At 46.9% G+C, this 20,648-nt stretch overlaps 1 protein-coding gene and 1 long non-coding RNA gene across 2 annotated transcripts; one reads left to right on the forward strand and one right to left on the reverse strand.

The window, feature by feature from the left end:
• Positions 1-2,801: 2,801 nt before the first annotated feature.
• Positions 2,802-9,639, reverse strand: LOC147648134 (uncharacterized). Its single transcript, XR_015280816.1, has 2 exons — positions 5,352-9,639; positions 2,802-3,403 (listed from the first exon to the last, which is right to left on the reverse strand). It is a non-coding gene; the product is annotated as an uncharacterized LOC147648134 (long non-coding RNA).
• Positions 9,640-9,729: 90 nt separating this feature from the next.
• LOC147648135 (inositol 1,4,5-trisphosphate receptor-interacting protein-like 1) lies at positions 9,730-18,848 on the forward strand. The gene is made up of 3 exons (XM_086868791.1): positions 9,730-10,271; positions 10,494-10,861; positions 18,629-18,848. Exons 1-3 carry the CDS (start codon positions 9,918-9,920, stop codon positions 18,846-18,848), a joined length of 942 nt encoding a protein of 313 aa, XP_086724917.1. The 5' UTR covers positions 9,730-9,917.
• The last annotated feature ends 1,800 nt before the right edge of the window (positions 18,849-20,648 follow it).

Consider the following 20,648-nt stretch of genomic DNA (forward strand, 5'->3'; position numbering starts at 1 on the left):
CATGGTGTCTCTCACAACTCCGGTGTGGTCTGCATAGAAGCAGCACTCCTCCTTCAGGGCGATGGGCCTCAGGGAGGCCTCCTTGCTGAGTGAACAGAAAGTCGAGACTTCGCCTGTTCTGCAAAACAACCTCGGAGAGTGAGGAGACTGACTTTTCTAGAAAGGATATGGATTTCTCAATTCTCTGTAGATCTTCATCTACAGTCATCTGTAGCTGAGAGAGACTCTGACTCTGGGTTACCAGGGCGGAGACACCAGTGGCCGTACCAGTCACTCCCAAGCCGAGCAGCATTGCTATTGACAGTCCTGTCAGCAGCTCTCTTTTCTGAAGGCAGCCTGCCCTCTCAAGGTACTGGTTCACTTCTTCTTTGGAGTGGTAAAGGACCCTGGGAACAATCACAACTTGCACACAAAAATTGTTAGAAACACTGAAGTTATAAACTGATAGGCATAGGGTAATCATTGCCGGGTCTGTGCCCATCAGCAGCTGCAGGCTGGAGCTTTGCAGTTTAGGATTTATTGGTGAGTGAACTCTCTGTCCCCCCCTCTGTCACTTGGACTGGGAACGCTAGTGCAGATGAAGAGACCCAGCTGGCACATGCAGCTTTTATCTCTCCCCAGTCTGTGAAAGTAGTATCCTCTCTCAGTTTTTTTTTTTTTTTAATATGGAGGGGGATATTCTTGTATCTTTGTTGTTTCCTCCTCTAAGGAGTCAGTCTCTGACGCTCATCCTCACTAGCGTCGCTGTCGGAGTCAGAATTCGACTGGCCAGCTACTTCCGGTTTCCCTGCCTTTTTGTTGGGCTCCAGCCACGCCTACACCCCTTGTGGGCGGGCTGTTCCCTCCCTCCAGGTTGTCCCCGCCCTTCTCTCCGCCCTCCACTCCGCCCTTTGATCCTCCCTCTGTTCCGCGCTCTGCTCTTTTCCCTCTCTCTGCTCCTTCTCCCTCCCCTCTCTCTTACATTCCTTTTTCTCTGTGTACCACGCCCGCACCTTATCTTTTTCGCTTCACATTCTCTTTCTTTCTCACCTACTTTATCTTTCTCGCCCTCCCAACCATGTAAGCTTGTCAATGCCAGTGTTTGTTCCCTGTTCCCACCAAGCATTTCAGGAGCAAATGTGTGCTTGATCACTCAAGAAACAGGGGGGGGAAAAGAGTATTATATGGACATCCAGTTCTAAAGTTGGGAGGAATGGTGTGATGGCATATTCCAAGTGGAACTGGTACTCAGGAACATGCACCCCTTTCAGGGTGCTCAGAGACCATGAGACCAGCAGAGTTCTTTGCAGAATTTTCTCTCTTCTACTTTGGAGAAACTGGTTTTAAAACTAACGTTTATGTTAAAAATGGAGTCCCCAGCATTCTGTGGATCCTTGGGTGATCAAAGGCTCCTGGCCTCTTCATCTCTTCTCTTGCCTGCTACTTGTGTTACACGTGTGGCACACTGCTCACTAAAGAGCTGACATTGCCATGTGCTAATTGTTAGCTATGTCCTTGCTGTGAATTGAAAAGTATGACTAATCCCAACTATTAGTTTTCCTCGACAGACAAAGATAAAATGATTAAAAAAGAATTTTAATCAAAATTTTAATGTTTTCTTTGTTGGAGAACTATTAATATCCAGAAATAAAATCTTTTTCCCGCTTCTCTGCACTGTCTCTCAAACTTGTGTTTAGGACACAGATAATCACACATTGGTATTTTTTCATCATCTTTTATGAAGTGACCAAATACCATCCCTGCATTTCAACATGAACAGGAGTCACGTCACCAGTGACAGGCAAGAAATACCTTTTATTTCGAGTTCTGCTAAAGAAACACCAGACCATGAGGGAGCATTTTGAGAGGGGATAATAAAGAAGATTCTGATGCCTAAACCTGCAAGTGCTCAGCTAGCCTTGGTGCCACTGGAGTCCCTGGAAAATGCAGTTCTATAACCATAGAAGGGAAAGACAAACCTGGCTGGCAGGAATCTCTAAATGTTGCTGTCCCACACCATCATACAAAGCAGGGCTGACCTTAAAGTTAGGTGCAGCTTCAAAGTTATTCCATGTGGCACAGGGTCCTATTTCAGGTTAAGTACTAAATAAATCCATGGTTGGAGTTCCATTGAAAAGATTGTACCTCTGGTGGACTAAAATAAGGATCTCTGGAAACAAATGTCTGTCAGTGCCAGACACATTTAGATTGTGGAGAGAAATCTTAAGTCACATGGAAAAATGGAACTTTCCTGAAACTATTTGTAGTGCAGATCCTATCTACAGTATTTGCTCTGTGTATGTATGTTGTGTTTGCAGCATTTCTGCAGGCACTGATTGATGGAAGGTGCAGTGACCTACTAAAAAATCTTGCACAGCTCCTGCAAACATCCCTTAACAAAGGGGGGGGGGGGGGGAATTCTTCATTCTCAGTGTAGTAAATCTGATCCTTGAAAGGACCACCCATAAAAAAACATTGCAAACTGCCGTGATTCCATGGAACATCAGCAATTTGTTATGCAGAATCTATTTCCTTAATGTTCCAGAGATTTTTGGCTGCCCTGAATGTGGTTAAGGATGCCAGGTTTTTGTTACGTGTACTTTTAAAAAAAGGCAATTTCCATTTGACCAGAAGAATTTTGCCACTTAAGGAAGACCAACAGCAATGCAAACACCTTAAAGAAAGACATTTGGTAACGTATGGTTATGTATGATACTCCTCAGAAAAAGAAAAGTCCACACTGACTATTTGTTATGATCCAGTTATTAAAATTGTTAGAGAGATGCCTCTGCCCAATTAAGGTGCAAACAAGACCATATGTCAAACTCAATAGTATGGATTTTATTTATCAGTAGATGTGAGGAAGAGAGAGAAATAGAAAGAAATAGAAAAAAAAAGCATGGGAGAGGAAAGAGAGTGACAGGGATGCATTAGGTCGAAGACATCACTGCTCCATGGATCCAAACAGAGTCTCATTGATCCTCTCCTGGTGTTCTCAGTGGCGAGGGTCTCCCAAAACATGGAATTCAATGGATTAAAAGACATTTTGGCAAGGTGGGAATGCCCAGGTACCTCCTCTGATGAGGGGCAGTTTGACAGACTCTTGCAACAGAGGCAGGATCTGCATCACCTGCAGTACCCTGGTGGCCTCAGGAATGAGTCTGAGGGGCACTTTTGGGTCTTGGATGATTTACGACCCTTCCTCAACTGCCTCGCATGCTAATGGCCTGTGTGTGACCTTCTCATGGAGGAGACATTTGCAGCTGAACCAGTTTGTATAAGGGAAGGATGGCTGTTCACTGCCTCTGACCAGAGATTACACACCCAAAAGCTCTTGATTTCATTCTGTTTTTTTCTGGAAGAACAATGGTAATAACTGGTAAGAGAACAATGCTAAACATTCCCAAAGGGAAATAAACAAACACTGTGGCAGTGTGCCTCAGGGAGACAAAGAGTTACATTGTTCCACCCCAAACCCCTTGTGAAGGGTGGCCCAGGTGTTCTGATTGGGTTTGAGTCCCTGAGAGGTTCTCCTTTGGTGTGTTTCTACTGGTCCCTGACCCTGAACTCCACCCTCAAAGGTGGGGACCCTTGAGAGTTCTGTCCCTCAAAATCCCCTGCTGTGCTTCTGTTTGGGGCTCCCTGTTCTCGACCTGAGTTTGTTCCCATGCTGAATAAATGGTTTCATGAACTGGAGCCCGTCTCAGTTGGTGTTCCATGCTGGTCCCCAGAATCCTGTGGCTTCCTGGACGAGATCCTGAAGTTGCTGACTGCAACAAATGGTGAGAGAATGCGTGGCATCCAGCAAAGCACCAGGAGAACAGCAGGACCCGGCTCCATGGACATTCCGTAAGTCCCCAGCTGATGGCTTGAGAGCCAGCGAGACCCCCGCCTTAGAGAGGAGGACTCGAGAGTACCTGGCAGGGAGGCTGGGTTGAGTGCCTCGGGCATGGGGAAGAAAAGGGCTTACGGAGGTGGGGGAGCCGAGACCAGACGCTGGGACAAACACCTAACATCACCCAACGAGACGTACTATGGACGATATTAACGGTATGGACGATTATGGACGGTATGGCTCTTCCGGTGGACTGCTTTTTGTCTTCTGTGAAGTTCCTCATTTTTTTTTTTTTTTCGTGTATACCTCCCTGTACCTTCCCCCCTCCCATGTTCCTAAAGGGCAGAACAAAGGGTGAAAAAAAAGCCAAGATGACTCGGGGCTGCTGCTGTCTCCCCGTCACCCCAGTGTCTTTCTGCCATCCCATTCCCTGTTTTCCTGAAGGCAGGCAAGGGACGGAGAACATCCAGAGTGCTGCGGGTCTGCTGCCGTCTGCCCGCCGTTCCGTGTCCTCCTTCACCCCGTCTTGCCACATTCCCCGTTCCCGGTCTGGAAAAGTCCGTCCCGGACCCCCCCCATCCCAAGATGGCTCTGGCCACACGGTCTGGGATCCCTTGTTTCCCGCCTTGCTCCTTCTATTCCGGTCCCGAACCTTCCCTTCCCCCAGTAACTCCTGCTTCGCTCCCAGGCCTTTGTTCGGCTGATCCACCCCTGGGGGCTCTGCCTTTTCCATCATGGGCAACACCTCCTCTGGAGAAATCGAAACTGTAACCGAGCTCCCAAAGCCAGTGCTTCACCGAGATCGTCTAAAGAGGCGACGCCCACATGGGAGTCGAGCCGAAGCTGGAGATCGAAGAATTCTGCCCCTCGTGAGAGGAGATCTAAGAGTTGCACCCTTCCTGAAAGAGAATCCTAAAGTGGAAGAGACTGAACTAAAAACCCATTATATTTGTATTGAGTACCATCACTGTTTACTGAGATTTAAGTGTTTGTTTTTAATTTTGGGGTTTTTTGTTTGTTTGCTTAATGTGTTTTGTTATTGAGTTTTTGGTGTCCCACAAAGCAAAGTGGGTGCTCTGTGGAGGAGGCGAGATTTTAAGGTGTATGTTTGGAAAAATTTTAAGCTCCTAGTTAAAATTTGAAAAAAAAATATATTAAAAAAATAGAAAAGGAGCAGATGTGGCAGTGTGCCTCAGGGAGACAAAGAGTTACATTGTCCCACCCCAAACCCCTTGTGAAGGGTGGCCCAGGTGTTCTGATTGGGTTTGAGTCCCTGAGAGGTTCTCCTTTGGTGTGTTTCTACTGGTCCCTGACCCTGAACTCCACCCTCAAAGGTGGGGACCCTTGAGAGTTCTGTCCCTCAAAATCCCCTGCTGTGCCTCTGTTCGGGGCTCTCTGTTCTGGACCTGAGTTTGTTCCCATGCTGAATAAATGGTTTCATGAACTGGAGCCCGTCTCAGTTGGTGTTCCATGCTGGTCCCCAGAATCCTGTGGCTTCCTGGACGACATCCTGAAGTTGCTGACTGCAACAAAACACCAAACCAGTTATCATATAGTGAAGCACGAAAACTAGATTTTCTGAGGTCAAACCACTGGCTTGTGACTTTATTTAAGATCTGGAACTGGGTATGTATAGGTGTCATGGGGTGACTTTACCTTTACGATAGCTTCAGGAGCTAAGGAAGTTGAAGCTGCTGATCACTGATGGGAGTCTTTTCTCCTGACCAATTATCGGTCATTTCTAAGAATTGACAGCAGTTTTGACCATTGAAAAGTGAGATCAACCTGTGAACACCTCCTTAAGATGTACAGCCAAAGCTCTTTTGCTCTTTTTGGTTTCTGGCTCCTGGAAAGGTAACGAGGCTCTGTCTCGGCCTCCTCCCCCCCTCCAGGCTGGACAAGGCCACGGGGGGGGCGGGAGGGGTGGCAGGAAGAAACGGAGCTGGCGGGCCTGACTTAGTTTTCAGTTTCTGCTGCTGGACTGAAACACTGAAACTTGACACCATGAACACTTGCAGCCTTTCCAAGACTTTAATTCTTTTACTACCTGGATAAAATGTACAGATTAGTCCTTTTTCCCAGAGAGACAGAGAGAGAGAGACAATCAACATAAGGAAGACATCATAAACCACCAAAGACAGTGATGAAAGGGTTAAGTTTTAGATGGGGAAGAGAGAATAAGGAGATGCTTTATAAGCTGAAATATTTTTCTGTTAAAGCTATGGAGATGGACAATGGTGTTTTGAAAAAGACTCCTTTAATTCATGACAGAGTATATTGGGAGGAATGGAGTGTTCAAAGTGTGGATTTTGAGCAAAAAGTAGAGTAATTGTGATACAGTGAGGTGCTAGAACAGAGTGAAGCGAAGATTTGAAGATTTGAGGGCAAAGAGAAAACTGTTTTCAAGCAAAGCTCACAGAGACAGATGAAGAGAACTTTTGCCTTTGAATAACTCATCCTTAAAAATGACATCCCTAGACTCATGGCCCACACACACCTCAGAGTGATGTGAAATGGGAGGAGAAAATTTGATGACAGATTTCCAGGCAGCTGGTGTCAGAGAAATAGAAAACTGTAACAGAAATAGTTTTTTCTGGTGAAAAACTCCATAGATTAGCAGAAGAAGACTTCTGTTTCTCTACAAAGGCTGATGAAAAGACTATTCTAGTCTTTTCATCTAATGAAAAGAAAATTCTAGCAGGAATTGGGACTGTTTTAACCACCAAAGTTCCAAAGTTTTTTTTGCCTCTATGTTGTCACATGTACAAGGGAATGGTTGGGTAGTGGGGGATAAAAGGGTTTTCTGGAAGTTTATTTTGGTGTTTTTATTCTTGTAGTTTTGTTAATAAACTTACTTTATTTCCTTTTAAGCCTGTTTTGCTCTTGTTCTAATCCATATCTCACAGCAAGAAGTAAGTAATTTTTTTAGTTACTGCTTTAAAACCACGACAATAGGGAAATGGAAATTGGGGATATTCAGGGGATATTTGGTTTAGAAACAGGTTGATTATTCCCTTGGGTAACTGTCTTTGCCACTTAACCAATACATGTCTAAAATACACCTGCCAAAAGGTACTGGGCAGGACTGCCCTGACCATGCCACAGGAACAGAACTGTGACTGAAATCTCCTGATGACTGTAGGAAAGAGGATAAAATCTTCGGAGGGCTCACACCTGACAGAAGCCCCAAGAACAGACAACTAATGTACCAAGCTGCATCAGTGGATGGTGTTCAGCTCATTACGACATCCCAAGGACAGTGAGCACTGTGCTCATGGAGCATGTCTTGAAGATTATTTTCTTTGTTACCAGTGAGACTAGACTGTGATATTGAGTATATAGACTTGCTATTGAGTAACTGCTCTGAAGTGCCCTAATTCAAGGGGAAAAAATCCTTAAACTATAATACAACTGAATGATTCTCATTACCTTTTTAAAAGAACCTGAGCTAATTGTAGCTTTTAGGTGTCTGGGGGAAGAAAAAAGGAAGGAGCTTGCAGTAACTCCAAGAGAAAAGGGCAGCAATTTTTATTCAAGCATCAGGTGGTTTTCCCAAAACTAAACTCCCAAACCACCACATTTTTAGCCTGTTACATACTCTATAAACAGGCTGTGAATTTTTTACTTTTTGTTGTGCATTAAAACATCAAAAGTAAAATTTCTCTGCTGCTTTTGTCTTCCATATGCATAGATCATTGATTTTTATCTATGCTACTAATGGAACTTGAAATTGTTTTCCTTCATGTTTGTGTGCTGAAGTTGTCTGAATTTGGAGCAGGATTTGGACCATGTTACCCATACAGGCCTCTTCCCAAAACTGGGTGGATGCTCACACAGAGATCATCTTCAATAACTATTTTCTTGAAGTAACTATGTGATCAGTCATCAGAAACATGCCCTCAAGCCTTTTAAGTCATTCTACCAAGTTACGTTTTTACAGTATTTTCCTTAGTGACTTCTAATACTAATGCCTGTGTGGATACGATTTGATGGATTTATGCAAGTAAGGAGAGTTTCTCCTATGAGAAAGAAAGATAGATAGATAGATAGATAGATAGATAGATAGATAGATAGATAGATAGATGAGAGATGTGAGAAGTAAGTGTGTGTGTGTGTGTGTGTGTGTGTGTGTGTGTGTGTGTGTGTATGTGTGTGTGTATGTGTATGTGTAAGAGAGAGAGAAAGAGAGACAGAAAGAGAGGGCAGGAGTATCAATAGAGTGCCTCTAAAAAGTTTCTACCTTACATTAATTCTTGGTTCAGCTTTGGGATAGAAATAAATGGAGTGAATGAAAATTTTAGGGACAGAGCTTGGGAGAGCTTCAGTGGAATAGTGGAGCAGGTATGACGAAGTTCCCGTTGAAGGTCAACAGTGAGGAAAAAACCCTTTCTCTTCATCCCTGCCCTGCCTTGGCACCAAGCCCACAGGCTGCTCAAGAGAGACCACTTCCTGCAGAGCAATGACAATAGTGGCTGTGCAGCTGAAAACCTGGATCTACAGAGCAGTTTTAGGGAACTCCACTATTGAACCTGTAAATTTCCCTGTGTTCTCCTCAGGCAGTTTCCTCACACTATCCCCAGGTGGAAAAGAGCAGCTTTCTTCAAGCTGTTCCCTCACCAAGGTTTGTCACACTGGTGTTTCATGCAGTGCAGATCTGCTGTGTGACAAAATGCTAGATTTACAAGATCACGCAAATCAGTACCTACATAAGGCATCTGTCCACCATGGCAGCAGGGAATGATGTTCAGTTGAATCAACCTCACACACAATGTCTGACTCAGAAGTCATTTGGCAGGCAGAATATCAAACATGCTGAGAAACGACATTAAAAATTCTACTGCTTAATTCTGAGTTCTATTCAGAATTACTGAAGGAGACTCAAGACTGTCCCAGAGGACTGTGTGGTGGATGTGCTACACTGTTAAATGTGTCAAGAGTTGGCTTGAGGTTTTCAGGATTTGTTTATGGTAGAGGTGAAATTTCACAGCAAGTGAAATTTCAAGAATTGTAGGTATTTGAAATTTGATTTTATATGATGGTTCCTTCATTGAGCTTCATTTTTTATCTTTTTCTTGTTTTCTTAAATAAGAGCATTGTGAGTTTTAAGAAATTTTTCACTACAAATAAACCAAAACTTGAGGGATTTTTGAGGGAAAGAGGGAGTGTTCTTCCCACATATGCGTACCATTCCTATATTTTAACTTAGGTCAGGTGGGTACTGTCCAAAGACTGGAATCACTTGAGTGTCAAGCCCAGAATGCTGTGAAGAATGAACCTCAGCAATCTCAAATCTAAGTGTGCAGAGTAGGTGCAGATAAACTAACAAGAAATGCTCCAAAAAGTCCCCATTCTCCCCAGGAGCATAGCAGTAACGTTGCACCAGAGAGCAGCAGGACACTGCCAAGCAATCTGCAACACTCCAAAGGTGTTGATTTGCCCTTTAGTTTGCTGGTGGGAGCTCCAGCCAAATTCTACAACTCTCAGACAAGAGGCTGTAGCCAAAGAATTGATCTCTTCTCCAAGGAAATAAGGGGTAGGAGAGGAAATGTCCTCAAGTTGCAGTAGGTGAGGTTTAAGTTCACCTAGAGGGCAGTCAGGGGTGGTGAGCACTGGCAGATGCAGCTGCAGTCCCCATGTTCCTTTCAGTGGTGGCTTTAAGGTGTCTGCAGCCTGGATCCAGAGCACCCTGGGGGCTCCTGGGGCTGGCTTTGCACTCAGGGTGAGGATGCCCAGGAGCTGCTGGGGGCCAGCAGTGGGGACGAAGGCTGGGGCTTGCAGGCTGGGACATGTGGCTCTGGGGGTTAGGACATACCAGGGCATGAGTCACATGAGCCTGGTAGCCCAGTGACATGGTTCTGCTGGCTGTGGCATCACAGAGCACGACAGGTCACACTGGCACCTGTGTCCAGGGGCAGCAGCAGGCAGTTGAACTCTGGCAGCACACGCAGTGGGAATGCTGGGCTGGATGGGGGCTGGCAAAGCCGGGCTGGGGGTTTAAACCCAGAGTGAGAACTGGGACCCTCAGGACTGCCCGTCCAGGTACCCCCTAGTCCCCTGCTCCCTCCCAGCCAGAGGTGCTCAGCTCCCTTTCTCTCACTAGGCCATGTCTCCAATCATTGCTCTCATCCTGGCCATGTTAGTTACCCCCAGTGGGCTGAAGGTGGACATAAAAACTCATAAGGATGTGGTCAAGCAGATGCAGGAGCGTGAGGAATTTTTGCATCGGGAGATGAGTCGGCTCCTACAGGAAATTGAGGAGAACAATTCCACGATGAAAAGCCTGTTCCTTTCCGCACAGCAGCTGCCATGGCTTACTAGGCTCACTGAGGCTGTTCTGCTGTCTGTGGCCTTCTGGCTGGTCAGGAGATGGAAGTGGCGCTCTGCCAGCAGCAGGAGGCAGGAGGGATCCAGCAGCAAGGAGAATGGCAACAGTGAGGAGAAGGCTGGCAGCAAGGAGGTCAGTGAGCACGAGGAGAAAGTCAAGGGTGCAGACAGTGGTGGCAGCACTCTGGCTGTGCCCACCCCATCACCAATGGGCACATCCAGGGTAAGGCTGGAGTGGGCTGTCAGCAACCTGATCTAGTTGGGAATGTCCCTGCTCATCGCTTCAGGGTCCCACGGGACGGCCTTTAAAGGTCACTCCCAAGACCAACTCTCCTGTATTTCTGTGATTCTGCAGCAGGACCCACTCAGCATGAAGGTGCTGAAGGAGCTGTTGGACGAGCTCCTCAGTGTCTGCCGAGAGCTGTCCCGGAGGAGCTTCATGCCAGAGCTGCACCCAGCCACCGGGACAGGCACCAGCTCTGAAGCCTGGAGCATCCAGGAGAACAGCAGCACCTACTGCCCTCTGGTCATCCTGCGGCCACCCCTCGGCCACTCCTTCAGCCCGGAGAGCACAGAGCAGCCGCCAGCCAGGCGCATCCGTGTGGTGCTGGAGTGCCTGTGCTCAGGGGAGCAGCTGCTGGGGCAGATGTGCTTTCTCCACACCTCTGGTGGCCAGCTGCCCAGGGATCAGGAGTGGTACCTGCTGGACACTCTCTGCACAGGCTTTTTGTAGTTTAGGGCATAAGCGGTGCGGAAGAATTCGGGATGTAACGGAAAGCTAGCAACCCACCCCTCTCTCTAGGATAGTAAAGCCTCCTGCAATTAGCCAATAGCACCCAGGTGTGACGAAGGCAAATGGGAGTAACACAATGACCCTAGGTTATAAAATGTTAAATTCCCCTGCAATAAACACCATATTTGCCATCCATCACATTGGTGCTGTGGGATATGGTCCATGTGGCAGGAGAAAGCCACCATGCTGACTCTGGCCAGGGTGTATGCCTTGCTTGAAAACCATCATTTGGTGCCCGAAACCCAGGAAGAAAAGTGGGAAGAAGCGTGGCAAGGAACCCAGAAAGCAAGGATTCCCTGGATCACCGAGCAGTGGCCAAGATAGCTGGACTAATCTTGGCAAGAGAGATCCTGGGCCCAGAAGGAAGATGGAATCATTGATAAAGGTCGTATCTGAATTATATAAGCAGTGGGGGTAGACTGTAAATCTAAGGATTTTATGCTTGCTGTTACACAGCTTTTACAAATCGATGTTGTAGAGCATCCAGTGGACATTCTGCACCCTGAGGTGTGGGAGAAATGTACCAGAGCTCTGGCTAATGAAACTGTAGATTCTGGTAATATGAAACATTTTAAGTCCTGGGGTAAGGTCATTAAGGCCTTGAAAAAAGCTAGACAAAAGCAAGAAACCTGGATGGCAGCAGAAGACTGTCTCTTAGTCACCCCAAAACTAGGAGTCAGTGCTACAACACAAACTTTAGAGCCTCCAGATGAGAGCAGCTCAGCTGAGCAGAAGGGGACACAGGAGGACGATATGCCCCCTAAAACCCCAAACCCTGAGCTGCCCTCAGAGGGGCAACAGAAAGCAAGAGATTTTTGGAAAAATTTAACAGAAGAAGCCAGAAATGTAGCAAAGACAGTAAGGGGAGAAACATCCCCACAAAGACTTAAAGATGGCGCTGAGGAAAAAGTTGTAGAGCAGGAAAAAAAATGTCTTTAACAAAGAACAAAAGCTGGCCTTGGAAGATGAGCACGGTTGGGGGGTTGGGAGAGATAAGAAATATGTAGAAGAAAGCAGGGGATGGGTACAGAATGATTGGAATGCAAAGGCAGTGGAAGGAGGGGGAGACAGAGGGCAGAACAGAGCCTGGAGTGAGGGGCAGAAGGAAAGATGGGCGGAGTGGAGTGTGGAACACGTGGAGAACCAGGAGGGAGGGAACAGCCCGCCCGCAGGGGTGGCAGGCAGGGCCATAGCCCAAGAAAAAGGCACGGGAAACAGGAAGTGGCCACCCAGTCAAACTCTGACTCTGATTGAGATACGAGCGACGAAGGGTCAGAGCCCGAGTCCTCAGAAGAGGAAACAATAAAGATAAACAAGAACATCCCCCCCCCACATTAAAAAAGAACCGAGAGAGGACACCCCTCTCACAGACTGGGGACAGATAAGAGCATAATGTGCCACCTGGGTTGCCCCAGATGCATTAGTATTCCCAGTCAGGATGTCTGAGGGGGGGAAGAGGGTTTATTCACCAATAAATCCTAAAGAAGTTAAAACGATTGTTAAAGCAGTTTCAGAAAAAGGGCTTAATTCTGCCATGGTCACCTCCCTTATCGATGATCTTTTTGGAGGTGACGACCTGCTCCCTTTTGATATAAAACACATTTGCAGATTGCTTTTCAATGGGGCAGGGATGATTGTTTTTAAACAAGATTGGGAAGACAACTGTGCCAGATACCTAGCCCAAATAAATGGGGCAGACCATCTGCTACATGGCTCCAGCCTGCCACAGCTGATGGGCACAGACCCAGCCATGGTTACACCTCAGGCACAAGGCCAGGGTCTGTGGGCCCACGAAGTTATGACAACCACTCGTGCGGCCAGAGAAGCTATTCACTCGGCCTCTAGAGTTATTGCTAAGCCATCACCATGGTCTACCATGAAGCAAAATGGAAGTGAGAGCTTTACACAATTTGTAGACCGCCTTCAGGTAGCTGTTCACTCCTCTTCCCAGCCCCCAGAGGCAAAAGGCCCAGTCATGGCAGACTGCTTACAACAGCAATGCAATTTGACAACCAAGGAAATTCTCCGATCACTACCAGCAGGGGCAAATATCACAGAGATGATTAAACATGTCGCGAGGGAGGAACAGATAGCCCCGATTCAAACTGCAGTCTGCACAGCAGTTGCTAACGTGATGGCGTGTTTCAAATGCGGTCAGGCAGGTCATGTTGCTGCAAATTGCAAAAAGGGGGGGGCCCTGGCAGTGCCCACCTCACAGCAAAACCAGTTTAAAGGACCATGCTGGGCTTGAGGGAAGAAGGGGCTCCTTGCCAGAGAATGCAGATCCAAGGCTCAGGGAAACGGGGCGGGGGGAGAGGACAGCAGGGCCACATCCAGTTCTCTCCCACCTGGGATGCAAGGCAGCCCAGCTATGCCAATCCTGCAAGAACTGAGCTGCTCCCGAACCCATTACCCCCCCGAGAGGTGACCACTTTCATAACTCAGCCGGTTGCTCAGCCAACCCTGCCTTATCTGCCTCAGGGACAGCAGGGATCACACTTGGGGGACAGGACCCCAGGGTGGCCCTGGCAGTAAGGTGTGACAACCTGCCAGTGGTATGGGGAATCTGTACCCTTTATGACACCCCAAGTGATCAAAGTATCCCCTCTGGATCCATCAGTGTTCCTTTTCTAATTGATACTGGGGCAGATGTCACAGTCATTCCGGAGACAAATTGGCCTCCACTCTGGAAACTAGAGGATGCCCCCATGGTAGGCGGGGTTGGAGGGTTGTCACGAGCTCGGAGAAGCACACAGCTAATAGCCATTACACTCCACACAGAAAAAGGGCCAGAAAAAACTATTGCCCTCTTCCCGTGTGTCATGACAGGAATCCCAGCCCTGCTAGGAAGAGACGCCCTAGCTTTGCTAAAAGCCAGGGTGACAAATTTACCCTGAGGGCCACTGCTGTGTACCCACTGCCACCAATCAGGCTTTCTTAGAAATCATCTGACCCAGTGTGGGTTGAGCAGTGGCCCCTGTCCAAGCCTCGATTAGATGCCCTTCTTGAGTTAGTTAACCGTGAATTACAACAAGGTCACATAGAGCCATCTACTAGCCCGTGGAATACTCCTGTTTTCATAATCCCTAAACGATCCAGAGAAGGGTTTCACCTCCTCCACGATTCGTGTGAAGTAAATAAGAAAATTCAACCCATGGGGCCTGTTCAAACACTGTTACCTATGAACTCTATGGTACCAGAGGGCCAACCCTGTGCTGTTCTGGATATCAAAGACTGATTCTTTTCTATACCCCTACATGAAGAAGATAAAGAGCGGTTTGCTTTCTCTGTGGTGTTTCCAAACAGCCAGCGCCCCAACCTACGCTTCCAGTGGAAAGTGCTGCCTCAGGGGATGGTCAACTCACCTACAATCTGCCAAATCACAGTCGATCGAGCGCTAGCACTGATCCACCATAGCAACTCGACTGTGACCATCATCCAGTACATGGACGACATCCTGATTGCCGTGCCCTCAAGGGGTCAGGTAGACCAGTTAGTGTCAACAATCAGAGACTCTAAAAGCAAATGGCTTTGAAATCGCGAGCGCAAAAATAAAAAAGAGGCCGTGTGTAACCTTTTTGGGGGTGGGGATCACAGACTCTTACATATCCCCTCCCCAGATAAAGATCCGTCGAGACATCAAAACACTCTGTGACATGCAGCAGCTGGTGGGATCCCTGCAATGGCTCCGCAACATCGTCCTAATCCCACCCGAGAAGATGGCCCCCCTGTATGATCTCCTGAGAGGAAAAAATCCATGGGAACACAAAGCCCTGACAGCAGAAGCAATGGACTCTTGACTTTATCAAACAACAGGTATCTTTAAGTTCCCTCACCAGATGGAAGACCCAGGTACCACTCAATCTGTATGTGCATTTCATGAAGGGAGGGGGAGTAAGAGCACTGGCTCAAGGCTCCCCAGAGAAAGCTCACCCAATACAGTGGATAGTCCTGGGAAAACAGGCACGTGCATTTTCCCCAGGAGCTGAATACCTCAGCAGCCTCATTATGAAAGGCAGAAAACTTGCCCTGAAACATCTTGGCATTGAGCCAGTCAGAATATTCTTGCCTTTCTGCAAGCAACTCTCTACATAGTCAACATTGATGTCGGAATACCTGGCAACAGCCCTGGTCGGATTCGGCGGAGAGATTCAGTATTCTGCAAAGCCCCCTTGGACTCAGATGCTGGCTGTTGTTGACATGGACCTCCCACAAAAGGTCACAGACCGGCCCCAGCCAGGACCAACAGTCTTTACAGATGCATCCTCGATAACCTCCACTGCAGCTGCGGTGTGGCAATCGGAGGAGGAGTGGCACTGCATCAAAGCGACTGATTGCAAACTCTCAGTCCAGCAACTGGAAGTAGCAGCTGCAGTACTGACATGCGGACTGCTCCAAACAGAGCATCTTAACATTGTAACTGATTCAATGTTTGTAGCCAAGCTTTGCCTGGCTATGTCAGAACCCGGCATATCGACATCTACAGCAGCTCTAATGCTAGAAGAAGCGCTTTCCTCTCGAAAAGGTACCATATCAGTCATCCATGTTAACAGCCACAATCCGATCAAAGGGTTATTCCAAGTCAGCAACAACAAAGCAGATGCTGCTGCAAAAAGATTGTGGACCCTACAAGAAGGTCGTCAACTACACGAAACCCTGCACATTGGAGCCAAAGCACTAGCAAAGAGATGTGAAATCTCAGTTGCTGATGCAAAACATGTAGTAGCTTCCTGCCCCCACTGCCAAAAAGCACCACGGTGGAATCAGCCCCAGAGCTCAGCATCCCCAAGCAAATCAAAATGGACAATGGTGCAAATTTTATCTCAAAGCCGAGCCAGGCAAATTCATGCCTCCAAATGGGGAATCAGTCTGGTGCAAGGTATCCCATACAATAGCACAGGACAAGCCATCGTTGAACAAGCAAATCAAACCTTAAAAGTTAAGCTAGAAGTGTTAGCAAAGTCAGAAAGCTTTACCAATTCCATTCCCCAGGCAGACCAGGTGTGCTTGCTAGCAACTGCACTGTTAGCACTGAACCAATTCCCTAGAGGAGATGAAACAAACAGTCCCTTCCAAAAACACTGGGCCACTCGAGCTCTAGAAGAGGGCCCGCAGGTCATAATCAGAAATGAGTTAGGGGAGTGGGAGCAAGGTTAGAGATTAGTGCTCTCAGGGCGAGGGTACGCTGCAGTAAAAAGAGATGGTAAAGTGGTGTCCACTTAAGTCAATAAAACCAGACCTTAAAAATGAAACTGACAAGAACTCTGAAGTTTTGTTTGCAGGACCTGATCATTGGGCGCCCACGTGATGCATATGCTCCACTGCCAGGAGGCGATGAACCACCAGACAACCCGAAGATGCCCAAAACTCCTGAGCCTGTGAAACCCAAGCGACAACAACTTTTGCGTGTAATCTTGTTTTTAGCACTTGTTAACAACGAGCAGGTTAGTGCAGAATATAACCTCCATCAACCATTCAGGTGGGTTTTGCGTCGTGCCTTGAGCGAGGTGATTCAAGAGGCAGTCACAGCAGGCACCCCAAGGTTCTTTGTGCTCATCTGAGACATTTTCCCTGGTATAGCAACTCATAACATCCACCCTCGCTTTGAGCTGTACCAGTCATACTGGTGCCCAGCCACCAACCCAGGCAAAGACTACTGCCGCCAACCAGGGTACTGGTTTTGTGGCTATTGGGGATGTGAAACAATAGTCCTGAGTAACAGGTGGGCACCACCAAAAGTAGACGAGTTTCTGCAAGTAACCTGGGGTCCGGCAGGCTGTATGTGTCCCAGTTTCAACTCCATAGGGCAAGTGTTTTATGGCTTTTATGATGACCAATCTAAAATCTGTCATCAAATGGTCATGCAGGTTCTGCAGCCAGCAGATGTGGGCTGGACCACTGGAAGAATGTGGTCAGTATTCTTGCACAAACCTGGTAAAAATCCCCGTGAAGTAGTACAAATTATTCGGCTTCCAGTTATGACACCTGAAGCAGTTGGCCCCAACCTTGTAGTACAGGCTGAGAACCCACGATCTAATAGTCTGTACCCACTGCATAAGCAAGAAGCTTCTCCCCAAAGATCTGAAGCTGCTGTTTTCGATTTGCTCTATCAAATGTTAGATGCCACCTTTTTACCTCTAAATCAATCCAACCTTAATGCCACAGAATCATGCTGGCTGTGTTATGACACACAGCCCCCTTTCTATGAAGCTGTGGCCTTTAATAACCGGCTGCTGTGGGTTAATGCAGAAGCCCCAGTCCAGTGTCGCAGTGAGTCACCTTCTCACAGAATCACTATCAACCATATGACCAGGCGAGGGTTTTGCGTGGGCAAAGCCACTGTTGTTGACAAAAAAGTTTGTGCAACCACTGTGCAGGTTGACAAGTCTAAGAAATGGGCAATCGCCCCCTTGTCTGGCATGTGGGTTTGCAACCACAGTGGGCTTTGCATTTATACCCAAAGCTTTAACTCCTCTGTTGACTTCTGTGTATTAGCTGTTATCATCCCCAGGGTCCTTTACCACTCCAAAGAAGAAGTGAACCAGTACCTTGAGAGGGCAGGCTGCCTTCAGAAAAGAGAGCTGCTGACAGGACTGTCAATAGCAATGCTGCTCGGCTTGGGAGCGACTGGTACGGCCACTGGTGTCTCCGCCCTGGTAACCCAGAGTCAGAGTCTCTCTCAGCTACAGATGACTGTAGATGAAGATCTACAGAGAATTGAGAAATCCATATCCTTTTTGGAAAAGTCAGTCTCCTCACTCTCCGAGGTTGTTTTGCAGAACAGGCGAGGTCTTGACCTTCTCTTCATGCAGCAAGGAGGCCTCTGCATCGCCCTGAAGGAGGAGTGCTGCTTCTACGCAGACCACACCGGAGTAGTGAGAGACACCATGGCTGAGCTACGAGACAGACTGTCTCAAAGGAAGGCAGAGAGAGAAGCCCAGCAAAGCTGGTTCCAATCCTGGTTTGACCAATCTCTGTAGCTGACCATCCTGGTGTCTACCCTGATCGGGCCAATTGTGATGATTTTACTTGTGCTAATTTTTGGACCATGTATTTTAAATAAGCTTGTGTCCTTTGTTAAGAGCTGACTAGAAAAAGTTAACATTCTGTTTATAGAAAGGCAACAGATGCCTTAAAAATATACTTAGTACTGCATGTGCCTTATATTTACTAATGAAAACTGTAGTATCCATTTTATAAGTTTTTAGATTTTTAGTTAAGTATAGTGTATTTTATATTTTGCTCAATTTTATATTATCCATTTTTAAAAAACCTTTTAATATAGATAAGTTAGACAAAGTGTTTAGAAATATGTATATAGAAAATAACATTAGAATTTGTTAAGATTAATATACCTTATATTTTAGCAAATTAGTTATTCATAAAGAGAGGGGAATATGTTGTAGTTTAGGGCATAAGCAGTGCGGAAGAATTCGGGATGTAACGGAAAGCTAGCAAGCCACCCCTCTCTCTAGGATAGTAAAGCCTCCTGCAATTAGCCAATAGCACCCAGGTGTGACGAAGGCAAATGGGAGTAACACAATGACCCTAGGTTATAAAATGTTAAATTCCCCTGCAATAAACACCATATTCGCCATCCATCACATTGGTGCTGTGGGATATGGTCCATGTGGCAGGAGAAAGCCACCGTGCTGACTCTGGCCAGAGTGTATGCCTTGCTTGAAAACCGTCACGGTCTCCTACTTGGACGCTGAGAAAGTCACCTGCTGGGTCCAAATGTTGGTGGCATCGGCCTGGCTGCGTTTGCCCCACTCGCGCCACTGCCAGCTCACAGCGCTGCCCTCCCACAAGTCCTGCATCTTCCAGCTGAGCAGCACCTCTGGCCTGTGCTGCAGCATCGAGATGGCTTTGGCCGTGCAGCAAGGCAGCTCAGGTGCCTACCTGATCCTTGAGTAGGCATCAGCCAGCTCTGCCAGCAGCACCGTGTCTCAGACACATGCTGTGTCTCAGACTCACTGCCACAGTGCCACTGCTGCAGAGGTGATAGCATTATTACCAAAAACGAGTAGAGGAAGGTGAAGTCAGCTGAAGTCAACCATTGCTCATGGCACATTTTTTTGTCTTCTGTTAGGATTCTTTAGCTCCTTTTTACAAACTCTGAAAACGGTAGCTGGATCACAGTAATTCTGAAATCTTCCAGGGCAGAGCTGAGAAGGCTAATATGATTTCAAAAATGTCTTAAGTTCTTTGATTTTTATTTGGTGTCCCAACAAGTCACTTGTGATAAGAATACAGACAAGTCAAAAACATTAGCATGTTGTCAATACGAGCAATTATGGTGGCAATTAAAAATTTCATTGGTTCTTCCACAGCTCCGTCTCAACTCTAGGAAGGATTCTATAAAAATGAAAGAGAAAGTTTGGCCCACTACAGACCCATTATTAAAAGGAAGGAAAAGCCTCTTGGATTTATCCAAAGGTGATACAGCCTAAGTGAAAAATGATCATCGCATCTCAATTTAAATCTGCTGGCAGCTGCCCTGCTCCCAGACTTGTTCTTCTGATGGTTAGCAGAGAGGTGGGGACATTCCTAGAAAAAGAAAACACAAAGTTCCTGGGCAAAACTGAGCTCTGTAACTGCATCAACTTGGCGTCTTTTGCATAAAAGGTTCTACCTTTTACTGTGTGAAGTGCTTTTGCACTGCTCTTGTTGCTTCCCCCAACTTAATAGCTAACATTACACTAATCGCAAGCATATCTTGGCATCAACAGTGAACCTGCTCTTTGTCTTTCTTCTGGGTTAGAACAAAATAAATTTGAGGAGGAAGAATCCCTTAAAATTTGTGCTTTTACAGCTCCATGCATCTACATAACTATTCTGACTATCAGAGAGCAACAGATTATAAGCTTTCCCAGAAGCTCTTCCATGGTCGTGGCTGAGGGTGTTTTTCCTGCAGCCCTGGGTCTCGGGGGGTTCTTGGCTGAGGATGGGGATTCAAATTATTTGAAATGCTATTGTTCATATTTAGGTGCAAATGAGACCATTTGCTAAATTCAATATTATGGATTTTTTTTTTATTAATAAACGATAGGGGGGAGAGAGAGAGGAAAAGGAAGAAATAAGGTAGTGATAGAGACAGATTAAGTAGAAGATATCACCACCACTCCATGGATCCCACTGGCATACCGATGATCCTCTTCAGCTGGTGGTGAGAGCCCCCCAAAAAACATAGAATCCAGTGGAATAATATATTTCAGGTGAGGAGGGAATTGCCAGGTATCTCCTCAGAGAGGGACAGAGGGAAGTTTTTGACAGAGTCTCTTGCAACAGGCTTTGGGTCTGTGGCATCACTTTGTGTCCTGTGCAGTCCTGTGGTGCAAGGCCTGTGGGGACACTTTGGGGGGGTCTTTGATGGGTTCTGACACCCCTTCAGCTGCTCCTCATGGGAATGTCTTGTGGAGGTGGCCTTCCTGGGGTTGGGGGTTCCGCAGCTGGGCTGGTGTGTGTAAGGGAGGATGGGGGTTCTCTGCCTTTGACCAGAGGTTACACCACACCCAAAACTCTCCTCCTGCGCCTTTCATTGCAGAAGGATTCTGTTCAAACCTGGTGTCTGTGGACTATGGCCTCCCCCACCCCAAAACCAGCCTAGGATGATTTTCTGCTGGCTTTGGCTTTCTTGACAGTGCATCCTTTCCCTCAGCCTTGTTTACTTCTCCCTAGACCTGAAGTGACTGGACAGTAGTGTACCATTTATCT

The sequence above is a fragment of the Cyanistes caeruleus genome, chromosome Z (assembly GCF_971803275.1).
Source record: "Cyanistes caeruleus chromosome Z, bCyaCae1.hap1.1, whole genome shotgun sequence".
Taxonomy (NCBI): domain Eukaryota; kingdom Metazoa; phylum Chordata; class Aves; order Passeriformes; family Paridae; genus Cyanistes; species Cyanistes caeruleus.

Coding starts and splice junctions, on each gene's coding strand:
- LOC147648135 (XM_086868791.1), top strand. CDS start 9,918: ATGTCTCCAATCATTGCTCTCATCCTGGCCATGTTAGTTACCCCCAGT. Junction 10,272..10,493: donor AGAAGGCTGGCAGCAAGGAG/GTCAGTGAGCAC, acceptor GTGATTCTGCAG/CAGGACCCACTCAGCATGAA. Junction 10,862..18,628: donor CTGGACACTCTCTGCACAGG/CTTTTTGTAGTT, acceptor AACCGTCACGGT/CTCCTACTTGGACGCTGAGA.